This window comes from Saccostrea echinata, unplaced genomic scaffold (genome assembly GCF_033153115.1).
Source record: "Saccostrea echinata isolate AGI-Se365-2 ecotype Australia unplaced genomic scaffold, CSIRO_AGI_Sech_v1 ptg000003l, whole genome shotgun sequence".
Classification (NCBI taxonomy): domain Eukaryota; kingdom Metazoa; phylum Mollusca; class Bivalvia; order Ostreida; family Ostreidae; genus Saccostrea; species Saccostrea echinata.
Genome location: NW_026889752.1, coordinates 6,399,792 through 6,421,703, shown reverse-complemented (window position 1 = coordinate 6,421,703; position 21,912 = coordinate 6,399,792). Strand labels below are relative to the sequence as shown.

General features: G+C 31.6%; 1 protein-coding gene across 1 annotated transcript; it reads left to right on the top strand.

Moving 5' to 3' along the window:
* The first annotated feature begins 284 nt into the window (after nucleotides 1-284).
* LOC133178543 (uncharacterized) lies at nucleotides 285-20,055 on the top strand. Its single transcript, XM_061313246.1, has 6 exons — nucleotides 285-345; nucleotides 10,748-10,847; nucleotides 12,021-12,261; nucleotides 12,792-12,896; nucleotides 16,257-16,299; nucleotides 19,293-20,055. Exons 2-6 carry the CDS (start codon nucleotides 10,767-10,769, stop codon nucleotides 19,408-19,410), a joined length of 588 nt encoding a protein of 195 aa, XP_061169230.1. The 5' UTR covers nucleotides 285-345; nucleotides 10,748-10,766; the 3' UTR covers nucleotides 19,411-20,055.
* The last annotated feature ends 1,857 nt before the right edge of the window (nucleotides 20,056-21,912 follow it).

Here is a 21,912-nt window from a genome sequence, read left to right as displayed (position 1 = left end):
ACAGCCGAACTTCTACATTTCGTAGAGACCTAATATACTGACAGACATGTATAACATTTACGTCAAAAGAGAAAAAATAATATTATAACATAACTTTATAAAAAAAAAGCATTTATGTATGAGGAGCAAACATTGGGGTCGAAACAGATATGGAGCGAATCGGTCATGACCGCGAAACATCCGGTTTCCGAGAATTTGAAAACGAAAGTAGCTTTGTAGTTTTCATGACGTGTATCCATATTTTGATATTTATAGCAATTATAATCAATTTTATTAACAAAATTAAGAATAGAAAGGCCGTTTTGATTGAAATTCGTGCTGGTGTACCTAGAAAAGTTAAATCAGGTGAGTAATACTTGTGTAACTCGTTACATGCTGACATGGTAGGACTGAACCTCAGTTCTAATTAATATATATTTAAAACATACAATTACTGATTGAATAAGTGTTAAAAAGTTTATTATGTTTAAAAAAAACTGTAAATTAACAAGAAATTAACAGGAAATTTATGAAAAACTGTAAAAAAAAAAAAAAAAAAAAAAAAATCATCTTTATTAACAGTTAATTGAAAGTTTGGTGTCCCTTCTCTACCTAACTTCCCTTTTCTTCTCTTTTTCCCTTCTTTCTCTTTTTCTCAATCTCTAAAACTTCTTTCACACATTTCTTTTGTCTCGAATATCATCTTTATAGTTTGTGTTCGTGATTTGTGTGATTTAAGAATAAATAATAATAAAAAAAAGAAATGTTAGGTCATTGTTAGGTAGACAAAAAGCCTTTGATATACATCATATAGGCCTCCACAAATTAAAAATAAGAATTTGAGATAACTTTTTTTACACAAAAGAAATAAGTACCGCGCTATTGTGTAATAACAGAATACACTTGATATTTGGTGTTTGAAGCCGCAGGAGAGCTAGAGATGCTCACCTGAGTACATAGGCTACTATATCAAATTACCAATATTATTAATCAAGGCTATGCTGTTCTTAAACAGAAGAAAGAAGATGGTTGAACATGACGAGCGAAAAGCCTTTTATAGTGTGACAAACATGAAGGTGAAAATCAAAGTCTAATTATATATAAAAAAAAAAAAATCTTGATATTTCATATAACATTAAAATATACGTTATGTAAAATCTCTACAAATTGCAAAAAATCCCACAAAGATTGAAATTATTTGCTTACGAAATATTATGCACACAGTAAAGAGGGCAAAAACATTTTCTCACACTGTACAGTCATTCTACGATAAATGGACCAATTCAGAGTAAAAAACAAGAAAAAAATAATTGTTTCAAATAGCAAAATGAACATCATAATTCTCTAAAGGACATATCAGTGAACTTGAAAACAAAGAATGTCCACAAATCTGGTATCGTTAACTTTTTACAACAATTTCAAGATACCTTTGATTTTAAGGTAAGGAAGTTAATGCTTGAACAAGCCTTATTATTTTTTAAATAAAGCTGAATTTGACCAATTTTTCGTTTCTGATGTTCAGTAAAGAACGCTAAAGTATGATTCATGAAGTCTCGCATGAATCCGAATTTAAATTAAATTTTCGGGAAAAATATTTTTACGGAAGTTAATCGTTACGGAAGTTAATTCCCAGCAATAAAAGTTAAAATTTTCTTCAATGGGTAAAATCAAAGTTTGTTTTAGGATGTTAAGCAAAAGTATGAAGCATTTCGCTCCCAAAATAATAAAACATTTTATACCTTTAATGCAAAAACTTCCCTGAATTACTGTTACGGAAGTTAAACTTTTAAGAGAGACGACTGTTTTTGTTTAATTCATTTTGTTATGTCGAAAATGTAATCGTCTAAAATAGCTGACTCGCAACTAGAATCGATAATATAAGGTTCCGTGGTCACTTTCAGATACGTTTCAGTTCTTTTTGAAATCTGCATGCTATGCGTGAAATTTGAAACAAAATCGTTACGGAAGTTAATCGATTTTAAGCGACATGCTTATGAATTCCCATGAAAGGAGATCTATGCATTTCTTTGCGAGAAGTGGTTTGATTTCTTTTTATATAAGATAAAATACATACATTGTATTTAAACATTCATTGCAATCTATTCGGAACGATTTTACAGCTGAAAATTTCATCTTGAAATTTGTAAATAAATAAAGCGACATTAAGATTTGAAGTGGAATACGTTTTTCAACATTACATTATGCTCATATCAAAACTTTATATTAACTGCATTTATATCGGTGAATACTTACAAAAACATGTGTGTATGTTAAGTCTTAGAGTTGAAATCGACCTTTAAATTTATAGTAAGATATTACAACGGCAAATTTGTAAGCGACATTAAAAATTTCTTAATTGGTCATGTTTTAGTAGAATGACCGTGTAACACTATTTTTCGATATGAGTGGGTCTTCGCTCCATTTTTTTTTAAAGTTAATTCTCAAAGTTTTTATAAAAATATACATTTTTGGGTTTCCAAAAATATGGAGCAAAGACCCACTATAACTTAAAAATATTTCAGGAATGACTCTAATTCTTGGCCAGTATAATCTGGTTTGGGCCAGTTTACGCTTTATAATCCGCAAAGGGGATTTTAAAACAGCGTAAAATGACCCAAACCAGGTTATACTCGAATAATTTGGCCAAGAATTAGAGTCTTTCCTTATAATTTAATTTTAAAATCATTAATAACTATGGGTGTAAAGTTTCGTTGCTTTTTATTAGTTCAAATTTACCGCTCAGTAATACAACCGTAGTAACGGAAGTAACGGAAGTGATGGGAAGCGAGGGGAGGTAAAAACTGATACATAGGCCTAGCAACCTTGTTGCTTGTCTACATGTGGTAAGATCGATTTATTGTTTGAAGTTAAAGGTACATTTATTAAATCTGGAATTTTCCATGAATCCCGAGGATAGGAAATGAGAGGATTGTATGGATACAGATGATTCAGCTGGTTGTCAGGGGTGTGTGTCCCCATAACAAACCAGGTTATACAGAAATAATTTGTGTTCCTTTTTGGATATTAACCAATCAGAGGCTAGAATACAAACAAAATTAAATTATACTTTTATGACTTTTCGAGAAATACTTGAAATCCATTAAGTCAAGGGTCATATCAAAAACATGATTTAAATGCCACTATTCATCAGGACTTGTTTAGTCCAGTGGTTAGCGTACTAGTCAAATGAAAGACAAAAAAGCGTGCTATAGCCTCGAAAGAAAATGATACTCATGATTTTTAGTGCGAGGGTTCGAACCCCACAAATACCACATTATTTCTTAAATAAAAGAATAAATTTTGCTGAGAAAATTTTCCTCAGAAAAGTTTTGTTTATCATAATTTCATAAATTTCGATAATGAGAACTTTACTCTAAATGCTAAATTCACAAATTGAAATTATGATTTTTATATATCTAAAACTATAGGCTTTCTGCATGCTATGCTATGCATGCTATGTCCCTTTGTTGCAAACCGGCCGAGATTCGAACTCACGACTTCCTGATCACGAAGGAGGTCGTGAGTTCCAATCTCGGCCGCGACTGACCTAAGTCGACAAAAAAATGGGTAGCAACTGTTCCTTCGCCATGCTCTCGGCACTTTGAAGTGAAAGTTGAGGGTCCTTTGGATGAGACCTTAAAAACCGAGGCCCCGTGTCACGGCAGGCGTTGGCACGATAAAGATCCCTCACTGCTCAATGGCCCTGAGTGCCGAGTAAAGGTCAAAATTTGAAGCCCTCCACCGGTATATGGTGACGTCTCTATATGAGTGAAAAATTCTCGAATGGGAAGTAAAACAGCATACAATCAATCAATCAATCTGATCAAAGAGTGTCCGGCGTCCAGAAAAGCTCACTTTAGCCTTCGGCTCAGATGAGCTATAAATGATTGATTGATTGTTTGTTGTTTAAGTCCCTCTTGAGAATTTTTCACACATATGGAGACGTCACCACTTGCCGGTGGAGGGCTACAAATTTTGACCTATACTCGGCACTCATGGCCATTGAGCAGTAAGGGTTCTTTTTCGTGCCAGCACCTACTGCGACACGGGACCTCGGTTTATACGGTCTTATCCGAAGGACCGGTCTCCACGTCCCGCAGTGGGATCCGAACCCGCGACGTAAGGATTAACTCCTTACACCGCGACTCTAGAGCAAACGCTCTAACCACTGCGCCACGCGGGCGACGGGCTATAAATGAAAGAGGAAGATAAATTACATTCAAGATTATTTTAGTTTGTTTATGTTATGGTTACTTATACAGAGCATCATTTGATAGGAAGGTCAAGGTCATTTTATTTATAATCTAAGACATAAAACAAAAGATACAGAGAGAGAGAAAAAGGGGGGGTTAAATTATTACGTCTTGTTTATTAAAAAAAAAAGGAAATAAAATGCGTACACGACGTATAAGCAATCCTTTTAATTCACGATTTTTTTTGCTATGGAAATAGAAAGGCTTTCCGTCTCTTCTCCATCACAAGAGAAGTTTTAATTTACCTGCAGGGGTGTGCAATTAGCATCGCCCGACGCCCGGGGCTACTATTTTTTTGGGTCGGGCAAGTAGTTTTCTGCACAGAGGTAGCCCCTTGGGCTAGTAAAAATTAAAACTACCATTGTAATACATGAAAATTACTATCGGTATTTTCACTCACTATTTGCTATTAAATTCTCAAAAAATGAAAAAAAATTTGGCAGCATGTTCCTACTCTTCGTTAATCTCCATAATCGTATCCATTTTGCAGTGCTACCTGACTTATTTACTTCCAAAAACGATCGTTTTTATCTAATCCGAATTTCCTCTATTCCTCTGCTTATGGTAAATACACATGCAGATATCTCATTAAATTATTTACGATCACTCAGTCAACTGAAAGATAAGTGTTATGTGGTTTACATAAAATATATGTCCAGCGTATTTAATGATTAATTAAATAATCATTAAATAATCAATTAATTAAGACGAGAAAATGATTTTCATTTCGTTGTAGATAAGATAAATTATTTGAATTCATTTTTATTTTCTATCATAATTATTAATTTATACATAATTTAATCTTACTAGTGAGAATTAAACTTTATTTTTTTTAAGAATTAATGACATTAAAACCCTGACTTTTTCAACAATAAACAGTTTTCTGTTATCCCCCCTTTTACATTTGGGCTAGTAACTTTTTACTTGGGGCTAGTAACTTTATTGCTGCCACTAGCCCGTGGGCTAGTACTTAATTTTTTTAATTGCACACCCCTGTTACCTCGTATGTGTATTACTCTAACAGCGTCCCCGTAAACTACATCAATGGCAATAAACAGAATAGTTTGTAGTGTTTAAGAAACGTCGGTTCAACGTTTTTTTTTTTTTTTTTTTTTTTTTTTTTGTTTGCTTGTTTTTTTTTTTTTGTTTTTTTTTTCGAAATGCTAAGATAATATTTTTCTTTTTGATCATATCAAGAAACTGATAATATATAAAGTTTCATAGACGGACCTTTATGTACACTAGGATTATTGCGGAAAAAGAAACTAGGAAACTAGGAAGACAAAGAAATTGAATAAATCAAAATAAAAAAAAAGAAAAAGATGAAACATAAACGTTTTCACAACGTTTTTGGCCACACATTTCAGGAAAATGCACTTAAATCATTTTTTCTATTCTAATGACAACTTTTGAGAAAATTTTAAAGAAGGTTTTGCAAAACTACGAATAATGATTATTATTTCTGTGGAAGGTTTCAATAATATTGTCAAAGCCGTCTAGGAGAACATTAAAGGACAAAACCATGTTTGGAAACATTGCGAATTCGATCACTCGACTGCATCTTATTTTAAATTATTTGCTCTTTTTGGTCATTCTGTTCCATTGTTTTGAAGGAAGCACTTTGATAGGATGCGACTAACAACTCAATGCAGTTACAAAACAGATTTTATGGAAAAAAAAATACGGAAAGAAATGAAATTTAAAAAAATATTACTTTTGTCTGTTGCGATGGCAACAATGACAAATCTGAAAATTTTAAAGGGCTTTAATACAACTACATTTGGTGACCATCATTTCTATAAAGTTTAAGTAAGTTTGGCCATTCTCGAGAAACTTGCAGGACGGAATCACTAGCAATTTATCACAAAATTGGTCACGTGACATCAGCTTTTCTTACATTAATCGTATTTTCCCTCCATCCTTCTCCAATTTTTCTCCCTAAATATTTTTGACAGGAGGCAAGGAACATTTCTCTAAGGTTTCAAAATGATTTGATTAAAAACACTCTAGAAAGATGATTTAAAAAATACCATTTTTTATCAGTTTCTATGGCAGCAGTGGTCTTTTGAAAAAAATTGAAGAAAGATTACACATCTTAAGTTAGTGAATAGTATGACAGTGGAATTGCATCAAAATTGGCAAAGCCATCTTTGAGAAATTTTGCAGACCGCATTATTAGTCGAACAATAGCAAGATGTATCCTCGACTTCGTCTGGGGTGACATAAAAAAAGATCTCAATAATTTTATATGTGATTTTACAAAATAAAGCCAAACTGGAAATGACATGATTTTTATCTAATAAAACTTGATTTCAAAAGATGCAATGAATAATATATTATGAAAATATGATTCATGATCAAGCGGATAAAACTATGTGTTACAAATACAGGAAAAGCTGAATAACAACTTCAGTTATGGGTTCCGATTACAAGTTCAGAATAGAGAATCATGCGACAGAAAATTATATTGTATGGAAGTTCTGTTGTTTCTGCTGCAGCTATATAATTATCAATATGGCATTGTCATGAAAAAGTGTAGCTCTCTAACAAAACTTCTATCAATATTCTGAAGATCATTCAAAGACCATTTTTAGCTCACCTGAGCTGAAAGCTCAAGTGAGCTTTTCTGATCACATTTTGTCCATAGTCCGTCTGTCCGTCCGTCCGTCCGTCTGTAAACTTTTCACATTTTCGACTTCTTCTCCAGAACCACTGGGCCATTTTCAACCAAACTTGCCACAAAGCATCCTTGGGGGAGGGGGTTCAAGTTTGTTCAAATGAAGGGTCATGCCCTCTTCCAAGGGGAGATAATTAAGAATAATTTAAAATTTGGTGTCTTTTTTTAAAAATCTTCTTCTCAAGAACCATTGGGCCAGAGAAGTTGAAACTTATTGGAAACCTTCATTACATAGTGTAGATTCAAGTTTGTTCAAATCATGACCCCCGGGGGTCGGGTGGGGCCACAATGGGGGATCAAAGTTTTACATAGGAATATATAGGAAAATTCTTTAAAAATCTTCTTCTCAAGAACAACAAAGCCACAATTAGTCATATTGATATGAAATCATCCTCAGGTAGTGTAGATTTAAATTTGTTCAAATCATGACCCCCGGGGGTAGGGTGGGGCCACAATGGGGGATCAAAGTTTTACATAGGAATATATAGGAAAATTCTTTAAAAATCTTCTTCTCAAGAACGACAAAGCCACAATTAGTCATATTGATATGAAATCATCCTCAGGTAATGTAGATTCAAGTTTGTTCAAATCATGACCCCCGGGGGTAGGGTGGGTCCACAATGGGGGATCAAAGTTTTACATAGGAATACATAGGAAAATTCTTTAAAAATCTTCTTCTCAAGAACAGCAAAGCCATGATTTGTCATATTGATATGAAATCATCCTCAGGTAGTGTAGATTCAAGTTTGTTCAAATCATGACCCCCGGGGGTAGGGTGGGTCCACAATGGGGGATCAAAGTTTTACATAGGAATACATAGGAAAATTCTTTATAAATCTTTTTCTCAAGAACAACAAAGCCACAATTAGTCATATTGATATGAAATCATCCTCAGGTAGTGTAGATTCAAGTTTGTTCAAATCATGACCCCCGGGGGTAGGGTGGGTCCACAATGGAGGATCAAAGTTTTACATAGGAATACATAGGAAAATTCTTTAAAAATCTTCTTCTCAAGAACAACAAAGCCACAATTAGTCATATTGATATGAAATCATCCTCAGGTAGTGTAGATTTAAGTTTGTTCAAATCATGATCCCCGGGGGTAGGGTGGGGCCACAATAGGGGATCAAAGTTTTACATAGGAATATATAGGAAAATTCTTTAAAAATCTTCTTCTCAAGAACAACAAAGCCACAATTAGTCATTTTGATACGGAATCATCCTCAGGTAATGTAGATTCAAGTTTGTTCAAATCATGACCCCCGGGGGTAGGGTGGGGCCACAATAGGGAATCAAAGTTTTACATAGGAATATATAGGAAAATTCTTTAAAAATCTTTTTCTCAAGAACAACAAAGCCACAATTAGTCATTTTGATATAGAATCATCCTCAGGTAATGTAGATTCAAGTTTGTTCAAATCATGACCCCCGGGGGTACGGTGGAGCCACGATGGGGGATCAAAGTTTTACATAGGAATATATAGGAAAATTCTTTAAAAATTTTTTTCTCAAGAACAACAAAGCCACAATTAGTCATTTTGATATGGAATCATCCTTAGGTAGTGTAGATTCAAATTTGTCGAAATCAAGACCCCTGGGGGTAGGGTGGGTCCACAATGGGGGATCAAAGTTTTACATAGGAATAAATAGGAAACATCTTTTAAAATCTTTTCAAGAACAGGAAAGCCGTGATTAGTCATTTTGATATTGAAGCATCCCCAAGTATTGTAGATTCAAGTTTGTTCAAGGCATCCTCCAGTAGTAGGGTGGGGCCATAATCGGGGATCAAAGTTTAACAAAAGAATATATATAAGAAATATCTTAAAAAATCTTCTTCTCAAGAACAACAAAGCCATAATTAGTCATATTGATATGGAAGCATCCTTAGGTAGTGTATATTCAAGTTTGTTCAAATCTTGAACCCCCCCCCCTCCCTTCCTTCCCCCCAGGGTAGGATGGCAGACATCTTTAAAATTCTGTTTCAAGAACAGCAAAACCATGATTAGTTATATGAATATAGAAGCATCCTCAGAAAGTTTAGATTCAATTTCATTCAAAACATGGCAAATGGGGATAGGTTATGCCTAGAACAGTTGATCAAAGCTTTACGTATGAATATATAGAAGAAGAAATCTGCTAACAAAGAACAGCAGGGCCATATTGACTCAGGTGAGCGTCGTGGCCCATGGGCCTCTTGTTTTTATTTTAAGTTGTGAAATGCTCTCTCAACATGGATTCTTATATTTACAATTAGACGCTTTTAAAATCTGACCGAATGATATGTTAGGTAATTTCTTTGGGTAAGAGGGGAATAAGTACCTGGTAAGTATGCCACTATGTGAGTAAATATTGAATGATGAATCCAAGGTCAGCCATTATATTTTCTACCTGTAAAACATAATATTAGAAATTCTTGTCAAAGTTCGTTTCTAGTGTGCTTTCTCCCCATATCTATTAGGCAAAGTTAAAGGCACCTGTTGGTCTAATACTTTCTAGAAATAAAAGGTATTGTGTTATTTTTATTTCCTGTATGTCCTAGAAATTACAGAGTGGTCACTGGGTTTTTTAAATAAAAATCTCTAAAAAGTCTATGATAGCTTTGGTCCTTGTAAATTCATTCAATGAATTTGGTATGAACTTCAGCACTAGTTCTTAGGATGACCATAAGGTGAGATCTTTAAACATGAAGTACATATATTATATACAGTTTGAGAATATAGAAGAAAGTTTGGAAGAAGACACACCAACTAAATCAGACATAACCACCACTAGCAATGCAAGGCGAAATCGAACAAGTGTGGGGCATTATTCCTGGTGTTTAGACAATTTCCTAGATGAACCAGACCTATTCCTTTCATTTTATTAGTCTTTTCAGTCTCACAATCTTTTCCGGTCCAGTATCTTAGATTTGGATCATCCTGAAATTTAAGTCATTAATTAATGAAAAAAAAAATCTCTAAATGTGGTAATAATTTATATTGTTGGATAGATTTGGCCTTTTTTGTTACGTTGATTAATGAATATGTCTCAGAATCTGTTTTAATGAGATCTTGCTTTAAAGTAAATTAAACAATTTATAATTATAATTATTGTTATTTGATAAAACTGTCATTTTCCGAAAACGAAGTCTTGAAATTCATTCTGAACTTTTTTTTGAAAACATGGCTAAAGAATACATTTTAATGGAAACAAATGCAGTATCATGGCGATTTTGATCTTATCAAAATATTACAAAATCAAATATTTTTTACATGCAGTTTTTGATCTGTTGCGCATGCTGTATGCACGAACAATTTCTAAAAAAATAGGCAAGCTATATACAAACAAGATGTTGAAACAAGGATATATGTCATTTCGTTTGAAGTCACCATTAAGCAAATTCTATGGTTGATACAATGATCTTTTATTATTAAGTCGAATACTGACTGACCCTAGGCTATTATTTCAAACTGGATTATCTACGGATTTTCCCGTTTACCCGATCATGACGCGCATACGGCGGGTGTGACCGGTTGATAGAGTATGCTTACTTCTCGATGGCACCTGATCCCACCTCTGATTAATGTAGAGGTCTGTGTTTGCTGTGTTCTCTTTTTGTATAGTTTCAAAGGAATTTTGAGCTTAATTACATGTACCATTTGTTATCTCATATTTTCATTCCTTAATATTTAAAAGTGTAGTCTTTATAACAAATTCAAAAATGATTTCCTGATAGGTTTATCATGTACTTATGAAGAGGGTTTATCCTAATACGTTATCTTAATACCGTCTTTCACTCTAAGTCATATCATATCAAGTTGTTACATATTTAACTTAAAAAAATGCTTTTTTTCTGTAGAATTGCGTATTCCAATACGATGGTCAAACTGTCTTCAAGAAGTGCCCTAGACATTTTCAATATGTCCCTACTGCTTTTGGGTCTTTGGTCAGAACAAATAGTAAGTATCAATTATTACCGTCTTCCTTGGAAGACGGTACTATCCAGATTTGAAGTATTTTACAGTCTTCGGACTTTGCACTTCCTCTCTTTGTGATTGGTAGAAAATACATGAGGTGAAAATTGTCACATATTTCATTGGTTGAAATGCTGTTTAAGGGAGATAATTTTCTGGCGATCTAATTTTCGTACGACTTAACATTTTTTCTAGATTTTCAATCTTTAAAAAAAATCGACAAAACGAACAAAAATGCAATAAATGAAACTGTCACTTTAATTTTTTATAGCAGCTATTAAAAAGTGGGGTTTTTTTCATAAATTTTAATGGTTAACAGAAATTGAGTGCAAACATTAAAATTTGCATTAATTCTTTTTTTTTTTTTAATTTGTTTTGTTCTACGGTAGGGCAACGACCATTTGATTCTGACGGAAGGGAGGGGGGTGCTGGCAAAATTTTTCTAGTCAAAATATTTATTTTCATGCCAGTCAAGGAGATATTATTTATTTTCAAGATGATCAAGAAAAGATTATTTATTTTCTTTTTCACTGAAAAAAAGTTTGTCTGTAACAAATCTGTTGACGAAATACAAAGCCAAGAACAACTAAAAAATAATACGACCTGATAGATGAATATCAGTCTACTGTTTTTGTTTTTTTTAAAACGGCAAGCTTTAAAATAATAATAATAATAATAATATATATATATATATATATATATATATATATATATATATATATATATATATATATATATATATATATATATATATATATATATATACTTCTGTATACTAGTAATTATAATGCACCTATTTTACGCACGTCATGGTGATTTTGAGTTATCATAGTTGACACCGTGTCATTGTTTTACCTATACGCAATATTGGCCTTAGGAAAAAGCAAAACTTGATACAGTATTGAGAAATTTGGCAAGCAAACCATCTGCCCAAGATTTATGTTTTCCTTAAAGTATGTGTTTTTACAAAAATACAGATCATACTTTCAAACAGTAAATTAGAAGAAAACAGGAAACCCATCCTTTTAGGATAAAAAACATTAAAACACATTATATTCTGAACAATTCAAATCAAAGAAGATCAGGAAAAGCTTTAATTTTAAAAATTGAACTTATTGAATGTATACCAAATTTTAAACAAATCCACCATGTTTACAGGACCTCGTAAGTGCAGATGGTATGTATTTGATTGATCCTGAATACTGTGAGTTTTCAAAAAAGACGAGAAATGAAGTGGAATCTTGTCCAACAGATGAAAAATCATGGATGGATGCTGCAGAAAAAAAGAAATGCCAGTATACGCAGGGTTGCACAGAAACGATGGAATATCATTGTGTTATAAACCCTTGGGGGAATGTGACAGTAGAAGTATGTGCTCCTGTAGCCAAAATTCTTCCAGGTATATTAAAAAAACGTGTAAAAGACAAGCAACTGCCTATTTATTGCCTAGAATTTCTTGCTTTCTCTTGTGAGGTTGGATAATAATCTGGAACGTTCTCTCTTCTTTTTTTTTTTTTTTTTAAGTTTATTTTGCTATATAATTTACCAGTGTTCTTTTATCAAATCCAATTCTTTCCGTTGTATTTGGTTTAAATTAATTCAAGGGTTTTACCTTTTAGTTCTTACTGTTTTAATAATATTTCCAAGAATAATTAACAATTCCTGGACGGAAATATGTATATAAAACTGGTCCCATTGAAAGCAAAATGCACTAATTTCAACATTATTTTTTACTGCTAAGGCAATACTTTTGGTTTTGAGTTTAAAATAAAAGGTACAACAGACTTGTCTACAAAGCAATTAGTATGTATATTTGATGGAATTATCGATCTAATACAATACGTGTTGTGAAAATTATCAAATAATGTTTGATTTAGAAAAGGTATGTGTTTTATACAAGAAATTTGTTAATTTGATATCACATTATAGGTTATTGTGCCGAATACAATAACGATGGAGGAAAAGTACAAGAACATTACATACCAACTTGTGTGGAATGCACTGACGCATACATGTCAAATGAAGCTTATAAATGTGAGTTTTTGAAGTTTGTAATTAACATATGTTTAAGATAAGAGAGTGATCTCCTTTTCCACTTGAATCATGAAGGCGGGAATCCTATTTGGCATGGGGTAGTATGCAATGTACCTGCCTGTTTAGTTTTCTTGCTGCTGTCTATGAAAAAGTTACACACACATAGATGCAAAATACAGAAATACATACAGAGAGATGTATTTTTGTAAATTATTGTATTATCATAAGTATAATTTGATAAACATTGTATATATATATATAATATATATATATATATATATATATATATATATATATATATATATATATATATATATATATATATATATATATGTATATATATATATATATATATATATATATATATATATATATATATATATATATATATATATATATATATATATATATATTAGGGATGTCAGATCGGTCAATTTTTCATAATCGATTACTCGGACGTTTTTCCGATCGAGTACCCGGGTACTCGGTAAAAATGTAAAATTTATTAATACAAGTTTGTTAATTTTCTTGAGCCACGTTAAGCTCGGTCAAACCCCAAAGCTGTTTTTATCACGTTTATAAACGTATATTAATATAGATTCCAACGGAAATGATTTTGTGGTACTAAATTTATTTATCAAATGAACACAAAAGACACAATTAATACATCAAAAATTACAATTGGTGTACAGTTCTTGTTTAGGATCTATTTGATCAACGCAAAAGGAGGACAATCTGTTACGGAGGTTTGTGATGATTAAACTATGGAAAGAGAAGGAAGGACGCGTTGTTGGGATCGCTAGTCTAATATTTTTTTTTCATATGATGGTCGTTTCCACGGTATACACTAAACCTACTACGCATACTGATTTTCAACATTTTTTTTTCAATCTTTCGTTATTTCTAAATATTTCTCCGATTTTAAAGTGGGTAGCGGAATTTCTATGCATGCCGTATATAAACTTAATAATTTAAAAATGAAGATAATAGACCATACTTAAACAATGTACAATGAAAACAATCATTGAAGCCATTCCAAAATTAAGGACAACAATAGGTGAGAACAGCTGTGTACCAGGTGATTGGTCAGTAATAATTGTATAAACACAGCCACAGGCGATAACGGGTGTTTACAGGTGTAGATGACGACACGTTATTTACCGTATGCATAATTAAGTTATTTTTTGATAAAAATATTTACTTTGAAATAAGAAATATATATACTTTGAAATAAGAAAAATATATTTCCGAGTAACCGAGTACCATTTTTAGTATTCGATACTCGGACGTTCGATCGAGTACCCGGTTAACCGGGTACTCGTTGACATCCCTAATATATATATATATATATAATCACAAATAAAACAAATTTTATAACATTCTTTCCTAAAATTTTGACCGTAATGGTGGCTCAGTCAGTAGAGCGCTCGCTCCGTTCTCGGTAGATTTTCGATTTTAGCCGCGACTGACCTAAGTTAAAAAACAGACAGGTAAAAACTGTTCCTTCGCGAAGCGCTCTGCACTTTGTCAAGTGAAAGTTGCAGGTACTTCGGATGAGACCTTAAAAACCGAGGCCTTGTGTCACGAATTGGGCATTGGCACGATAAAGATCCCTCACTGCTCAATGGCCCAGAGTGCCGAGTAAAGGTCAAAATTTGAAGCCATTCACCGATATATGGTGAGTGAAAAATTCTCGAATAGGACGTAAAACAACATACAATCAATCAATCCTTAAGTTATGCAGACTTCTACTGTTAATTTATTTTTAAAGAAAATGAGAAGAAGGCATTTTCACCGTCACGATTGTTGATCAATATTGATTTGAAATGAACTCTTTGTAATACATTTGCTATCGTATACAAGATTAATTGATAAATTTGGCAGATTAAACTGCATGAACAACAGGAAACTGCTGAAACAGAACAAGAACTGAAATTTAAAAAAAATAGCAATATTAGTTGATAATGAGAAATTAAGATGTAAAATATGATACTCATGACTACTTTATTTAAAATAACTTTCTTCAGTGGCGTGTCATTTACTTAAAATGAAGAGATTTACGAACATGGAAATAAAGACAATTGATTATTAAATCATTAATTCAAGCCCTTAACGAAAACATACCGTGTAAGAAGCTTGTCGTACCCTTCACGAAACATAACGTGCAAGATGTACAAGAAAAACGAAACGTATTTTTTTTTTTTTCAGAAAGCTAACCTTACCTTTACACAGGGGTGTGCAATTAAAAAAATTAAGTACTAGCCCACGGGCTAGTGGCAGCAATAAAGTTACTAGCCCCAAGTAAAAAGTTACTGCCCAAATGTAAAAGGGGGGATAACAGAAAACTGTTTATTGTTGGAAAAGTCAGGGTTTTAATGTCATTAATTCTTTAAAAAATTAAAGTTTAATTCTCACTAGTAAGATTAAATTATGTATAAATTAATAATTATGATAGAAAATAAAAATGAATTCAAATAATTTATCTTATCTACAACGAAATGAAAATCATTTTCTCGTCTTAATTAATTGATTATTTAATGATTATTTAATTAATCATTAAATACGCTGGAAATATATTTTATGTAAATCACATAACACTTATCTTTCAGTTGACTGAGTGATCGTAAATAATTTAATGAGATATCTGCATGTGTGTTTACCATAAGCAGAGGAATAGAGGAAATTCGGATTAGATAAAAACGATCGTTTTTGGAAGTAAATAAGTCAGGTAGCACTGCAAAATGGATACGATTATGGAGATTAACGAAGAGTAGGAACATGCTGCCAATTTTTTTTTCATTTTTTGAGAATTTAATAGCAAATAGTGAGTGAAAATACCGATAGTAATTTTCATGTATTACAATGGTAGTTTTAATTTTTACTAGCCCAAGGGGCTACCTCTGTGCAGAAAACTACTTGCCCGACCCAAAAAAATAGTAGCCCCGGGCGTCGGGCGATGCTAATTGCACACCCCTGCTTTACAACATAAAATATATTTTTAACAAAACGAAATGTACTGTGAAATGCGTGAAACCAACCGTACCGTGCTAGTATTACATGCATAATGACACGTTGTAGGGTCTGTAGCATAGGGTTTTAATAATGAGTCTATTTTTTTTTCAACATTGCAAGGGTATGTGGTATATGTATCTATCCCTTTAAAAAAAACATACTGCATACATGTACATGTGCATTGATATTTTATTTTTATTTTATTTATTTTTTTTTTTTTTTTGTGAACTAGATATTTTTTTTCTTTAAGAAATGAATATTTTCTAAATTCCATTTAACTGTGAAGAAATAAATATAATATTTCAAATAAGGTTAAATTTATTATTTACCAACACTTTTATATTGCAGATCAATCTTGCTATAGAAAAGCGTTCACATTACGTTCAATTGGGTAAGTAAAGAAATATATATATATATATATATATATATATATATATATATATATATATATATATATATATATATATATATATAAATAGCAGGATAATGATATCCTTCCCTCCAGCTAAATCGGTTCCATCAGAATAAAGTATACATGTAATAAGGTTTTCTTTCTCATTTTTCTTAACGGGCCTCCATACCCATACAGACAAAAAGCATCCTTTCTTCTGTAAAATCGACAAACCTTTTTAATGCGGGTTGAAAGTTATTACAAGCATTAATTTGTGCACATGTATGAGAGAAATTAAGATTCGGTCTTTCTTGAATACAACCGTAATCATCGCTATATTAAAAGTGTAACTTCCGTTTTAAAAAGTGTATTCGCATTATTAAACGCATCGGCAGAAGATTTAATAAAATTCATAATATGTAAGGGTGCCAATTATTGTTGGATTTTATGCTCACCATCACTTGCGCTTTAAACAGCAAGCATGTTATTTGATAAAATGGGGGGTAAGTACGGCTAAAAATATAACGCAATCTTACTATAATAGTGATATTCCACTATTATAGCGGAATATACGTTTCCCCCAACCTGTTAGATAGATTACACCATCAGCACAAGTATATACTGGTCCTAGCTGAAAAAGCAGGTAACACAATTGTTTTGTTTGTAAGGCTCATTATTTTGATTGTATTTTAGAGAAACTGAGATTTAATTTTACAAGTGGTAATCCAGCTTATGCCCATAGCTTCCTTTCTAAGGAAAATGTTTTCAAAAGCATTTATCAGTTTTGAATATTTTTAATATTCACAACAACCAAAATGAATTCAAATTACCATATCTATCCATATCCTTGCAAACAAAGATACATAGCAGGCTCCAGGAAATTTCTACTAAGCCTCTTTCTTTATTCCTCACTAGAATATAAACAACAGTGAAGAAAAAAAAAATAATGAGTAATGTGCAGCAATATATTCGAGAAGTAGTGTAAATTAGATATGAATACTTAAAATCTCCAAGGAACTTTAAGAAAATTTGAAATTACAAAATTTTACCAAAATCAATAACATCATGACGTACGACTTTTCAACACTCTAATGTACCACTATTTCCCAAGATAAGTTAAAGTCCAGGCTTTTTGACATCATAGACGGCTGCCTTTTATCAGTAAAAATGTAACTCGTACATGTAAATTTACTTGGTAATTTAATTGGTAACTTACAAAATTATTTTGTTAAATGTATACACACGTGCTCTGAATTAAGTTGATATTAAAAAGATGGTTGAATTTCTGATTTACAAAATCTATGTTGTATTTGGAGACCAGACCTTTCAAAAATCTGTTGGAATTCTCAATTGCACCCCGTTATTAGTAGACCTATTTTTGTATTTATTTGAGGCAAAATTTATTCAAAATACCATACATGAGAAGAAGAAAACACTTGCTGTGGCCTTCAACTCGACATCTGGATATATAGACGTATTATCAATTAACAATTATTCTTGCCATTCATTGGTTGACACGTTATATCCCAGTGACCTTGAAATAAAAGATACCACAGAATCTGACACATCTGTTTGTGGAAATTTTACTAGAAAAAGACGTTAATGGTAATTTAGCAACCAAGCTTTATGGTAAACGTGATGACTTTAACCTTTCGATCGTCAACTCTCCTAATCTATGAAGCAATATATCCTTGTCAACTGCATATGTGGATTATATCTTTCAGTTAATTCGATACGTAAGAGCATGCTCTACTTAATCTGAACAATTTCAAAAGCGAGGTAATGTATTGACAAACAAGTTGATGAGTTGAAGTCTTGTTTAAAGTCATCATTCCGTAGGTTCTATGGTCGATACAATGACCTTGTCAGCAAATACAATCTTTCATTAAGTCTAATGCTGACTGACGTTTTTCATATTAATTGTTGGACTATTATTCACACATCGAATTTTCGACGGCTATTTTTTTTTACAATAAAATGACAGACTTTGTTCGTCAGTATGAAAAAAAAAACGCTTTTGCGGGTTCCAGGTGTTTTTTTATTTATTTATTTATTTATTTTTCATGCAACAGCTGCAACATTTATTCCCAACTAAACACGCAAAGAAATAGTTTTGTTGTGAAATAATGTCATGTTTTAAATATGAAAATTGCTTAAAAATTGAAATGATTTAACTTTAATAAGTATTCACATCACACGATCAACTACTCGTCAAAGTACAATTTGTAATCATCATAACTTTTTTTTTACTTCATTATTATCCAGAGAGTTTATGATGTTTACTAATTCGTACAACACTGTTTGTTTACTGCCTTTAATACACACAGTATTGAAATAAATCCGTATACTTGAGAGATGAAGGAGATTTGTAAGATATAAACATGCACATACTTTTATTCATGATAAACGATCAGCTCTACCTTTGTGATCTAGCTGAAGCTCAGAAGCTTAAGAAAGTCAAACCTTCGAAGACACTTGTAAAGTCTAGTTACTGGAAATATCTTTTTACATCTTTTGCTATCAATTCAATTCTACACGTAAGTTTTATGATAAAAGGTTCCCGTTTTCATGCCACTCTCTTTTTTTATCATGAACTTAAATATTCTTTTTTAACTGTGATCTTCTTTATTTCTACCCTTATCAAATAAAGGAAAACTGTTAAAAGTGAACAGCTTACGGAATGTTTATTTAAAAGCAGTTTTGTAAAAATCCTAGCTAAAGTAACTGCTTAAAAACTGACAATGAATGAAGAGTACAAGCTTATCTATTTTTTATGCTTTCACAACAGCTTTGAAAACTGCTATCAAGCGGACAGCTTAAAACTGCCAAACAGCTGCTAATCTAATAAAAATTGCTAGAAAAACTGCTTAATTTTCAGCTTTTGTTGCCGTGGTCTCTTTATTTGTTTATAAATTATGAACAAAAGTATAAACAAACAAATTAAATACAGTGAAGAATATATTTTTTTTTTCATTTTTCCTTTTTTTTTACAGACCTGAAAGTCAACGCGGGAGTAATGGAAGTGAATATATTGTCAACACAAAGGTCCAAATCTGCGTCATAGTAATTCTTCAATTATGTACATCAGCCTTGTTAAACACTTTTGAATAGCATTAGACCTACTACGAGGACAGGCACTGACATATTCTACAATACTTTCTATAGACTGCATGTAATCATTTCTGTCCTTTCCCTATTTTTACATAGGAGCACTCATATACCACTATTATGTACAATTGTACATAAAATATAAGAACATTGTGCAGCTTATTATTATATCGCAGCTATGTTAAGGCTTCCGGAAGCTTTTAAACGCGCTCAAAACATAATATGTCATTGCGAGGTCGGTTTTGGTTTTAATTTATAAGTATTGAACTTAAATACTTCCAATTCATATAGAGGGTTTCCTCGGCTACATATTAACATATTTGTTATGGTATCACATGACTTGTAAGTAACATTCAAACTAACACTATTTAATGTTTCATGTACACGAAAATACCTTTATTAACTCATTTAAATACAATACTATTTTTTTTTATGGTTGGATAGAACTACTTCAATTAATATCATTGTCATTTTGAAATGAAACTGGTAGAACGTACATGTAAAGAATTTGTGTCTGTTTTCGTAGTAGGTTAAAAATTATTATTGAATTTAACACTTTGATTTATTTTCCACCTTTGCCTTTATAAAAAGAAATTGTGTTTCATGAGTTATATGAACACGCTTATCTTTTAACTATAAAGGATATGTGAAACCTTTCTGCAAATGTGCAAAATTAAATTTTGAATTTTGATATTTATATTTTCTCATTATGTAAAATTAGTATTTATTCATTTATTTTTCAAATTTATGTACTTTTAGCACTTAAAAATAGTGTATGGACATCAATATTCTACATTTCACATGTTGATAACCATTTCTTTTTGCGTGAACAACTTTTGTGACTTGGGTTTTTTGCGTGTATTTGCAAATCAGATGTAATATAAGCACTTCAATAATCAAAGCTAAGCTTTATTATTGACGAGTTTGCATGATCTAACGAAAACGTTTTCAGTCAACTGGAAATTATTTACTATCTTTCTCCTGAAAATTATTTAAATTGTATTTGTTGTAAATTTCATGCATAATTAATAATACTGTAAGTCGTTTTAATTTCATGGTGTTAAAATTTCACGGTTTCTCAAAAAGTACCAATTGCGATGGTTTTAATTTCATGCTGCAAGGAAATAATTAAAATTTGGTTTAATCATTTAAGCGTTTTTAAAAACTAATGATAGCATTCAAAATTGGTTTAATTTCCAAATTTTTAAAAACCATCGAGATTATTTGCCAATCTACAATATTTTGACGTAATGAAATTGTAAAATAAAGTAAGGAGTAAATGGGGCGCTTAAACATGTTCACATTTTGATTTTACTGAAGGCCTTCAAAAATTGATTTTGTTAGATACAATTAATAAATATGTCACCTCTGCAAACATCATTAAACATATGTTTTTAAAATTGCCTGCAATTTATGTCAAAATAAAAAAAAAAGGAACTTTGATACAAACTGACTCATTTAAATTTTGAAACCAAAGTGAATTTTATAGGATTTTTGTCTACCTAACATAAATTTTGAAATATTCCACTTGCTGACAAATTAAAGGCGCTGAATTGTTTACGCAGCGTGCATGTTCGTTCGTACCGTGAAAATTCATGTGTATATCAGGTTAATTATATATAATATATTACGCTTATATTGCTTACCTTAAGTCATGCCATAAACTTTTGGAATTTAGATAGAAAAAGACTATCATTTACAAAACATATAACAAAACTATCCTCAAAAAGTAACACAAATAAAGTTACTTTATATCCCACTAAAATCACTTTCGTGTATCCGCGCCGGTTTTGACGAGAATGGATGAAGTAACAATGAATGGGCCATTTTAAGGTAAGTTTAATTACACAGTTTTGTAAGAAAAGACCTCACTTCTGTCGCTGTTGCTTTTGCATTTTTTTTAAATCAAAAGCCATTAACCTAGCTTAAGGACTAATGACCCTCTGCTCCAAATTTCACGATTTTTTTTTTCAAACTTTCCAACACTGATTTTCATCAAGAGTTATAGCATCAAAATCAAATGAAAAATAGTATGAGGTATGAAGCGCTGCTTATTTTTTTCAGAAATAATTTTTATGTCAGATCATAATATGAAGAAGTTTTAACACAGAGATTAGGAAGAATAATAATTTATTATCACAACATAAAATTAGAAATATGCGGTGTATATGAAAATAATATTTAGTGTCATACCTACTAAATTCATATTAGAAATCATAATGAAGCTCTGCTTCCTAAGTCAGAATATCACAATGTTATATGTGGATTTAAGAAAACAATATATCTGTTAGCAAGAGTTATCTTTCTTATAAATAGTTTTTCATTGGAAATAAAATGTAATACTAATAAAAAATCTATATTTGGTGCTTGATACATTAAACCATTTTTAAAATGATAAAAGATAGAACTTATTCAATTTTTAAGGGTTTTAAAATTGGATTTAAATGTTTTTTTGTCAAACATAATAAAACAATTTGAAAAGTACAGTCAAAGGAAATATAAGGT

Excerpts from the sequence above, each read along its gene's own strand:
- LOC133178543 (XM_061313246.1), top strand. The coding sequence starts at position 10,767 with ATGGTCAAACTGTCTTCAAGAAGTGCCCTAGACATTTTCAATATGTCC. Across the intron at positions 12,262-12,791 it reads TGTAGCCAAAATTCTTCCAG|GTTATTGTGCCGAATACAAT; the intron begins GTATATTAAAAA and ends ATCACATTATAG. Across the intron at positions 12,897-16,256 it reads GTCAAATGAAGCTTATAAAT|ATCAATCTTGCTATAGAAAA; the intron begins GTGAGTTTTTGA and ends TTTATATTGCAG.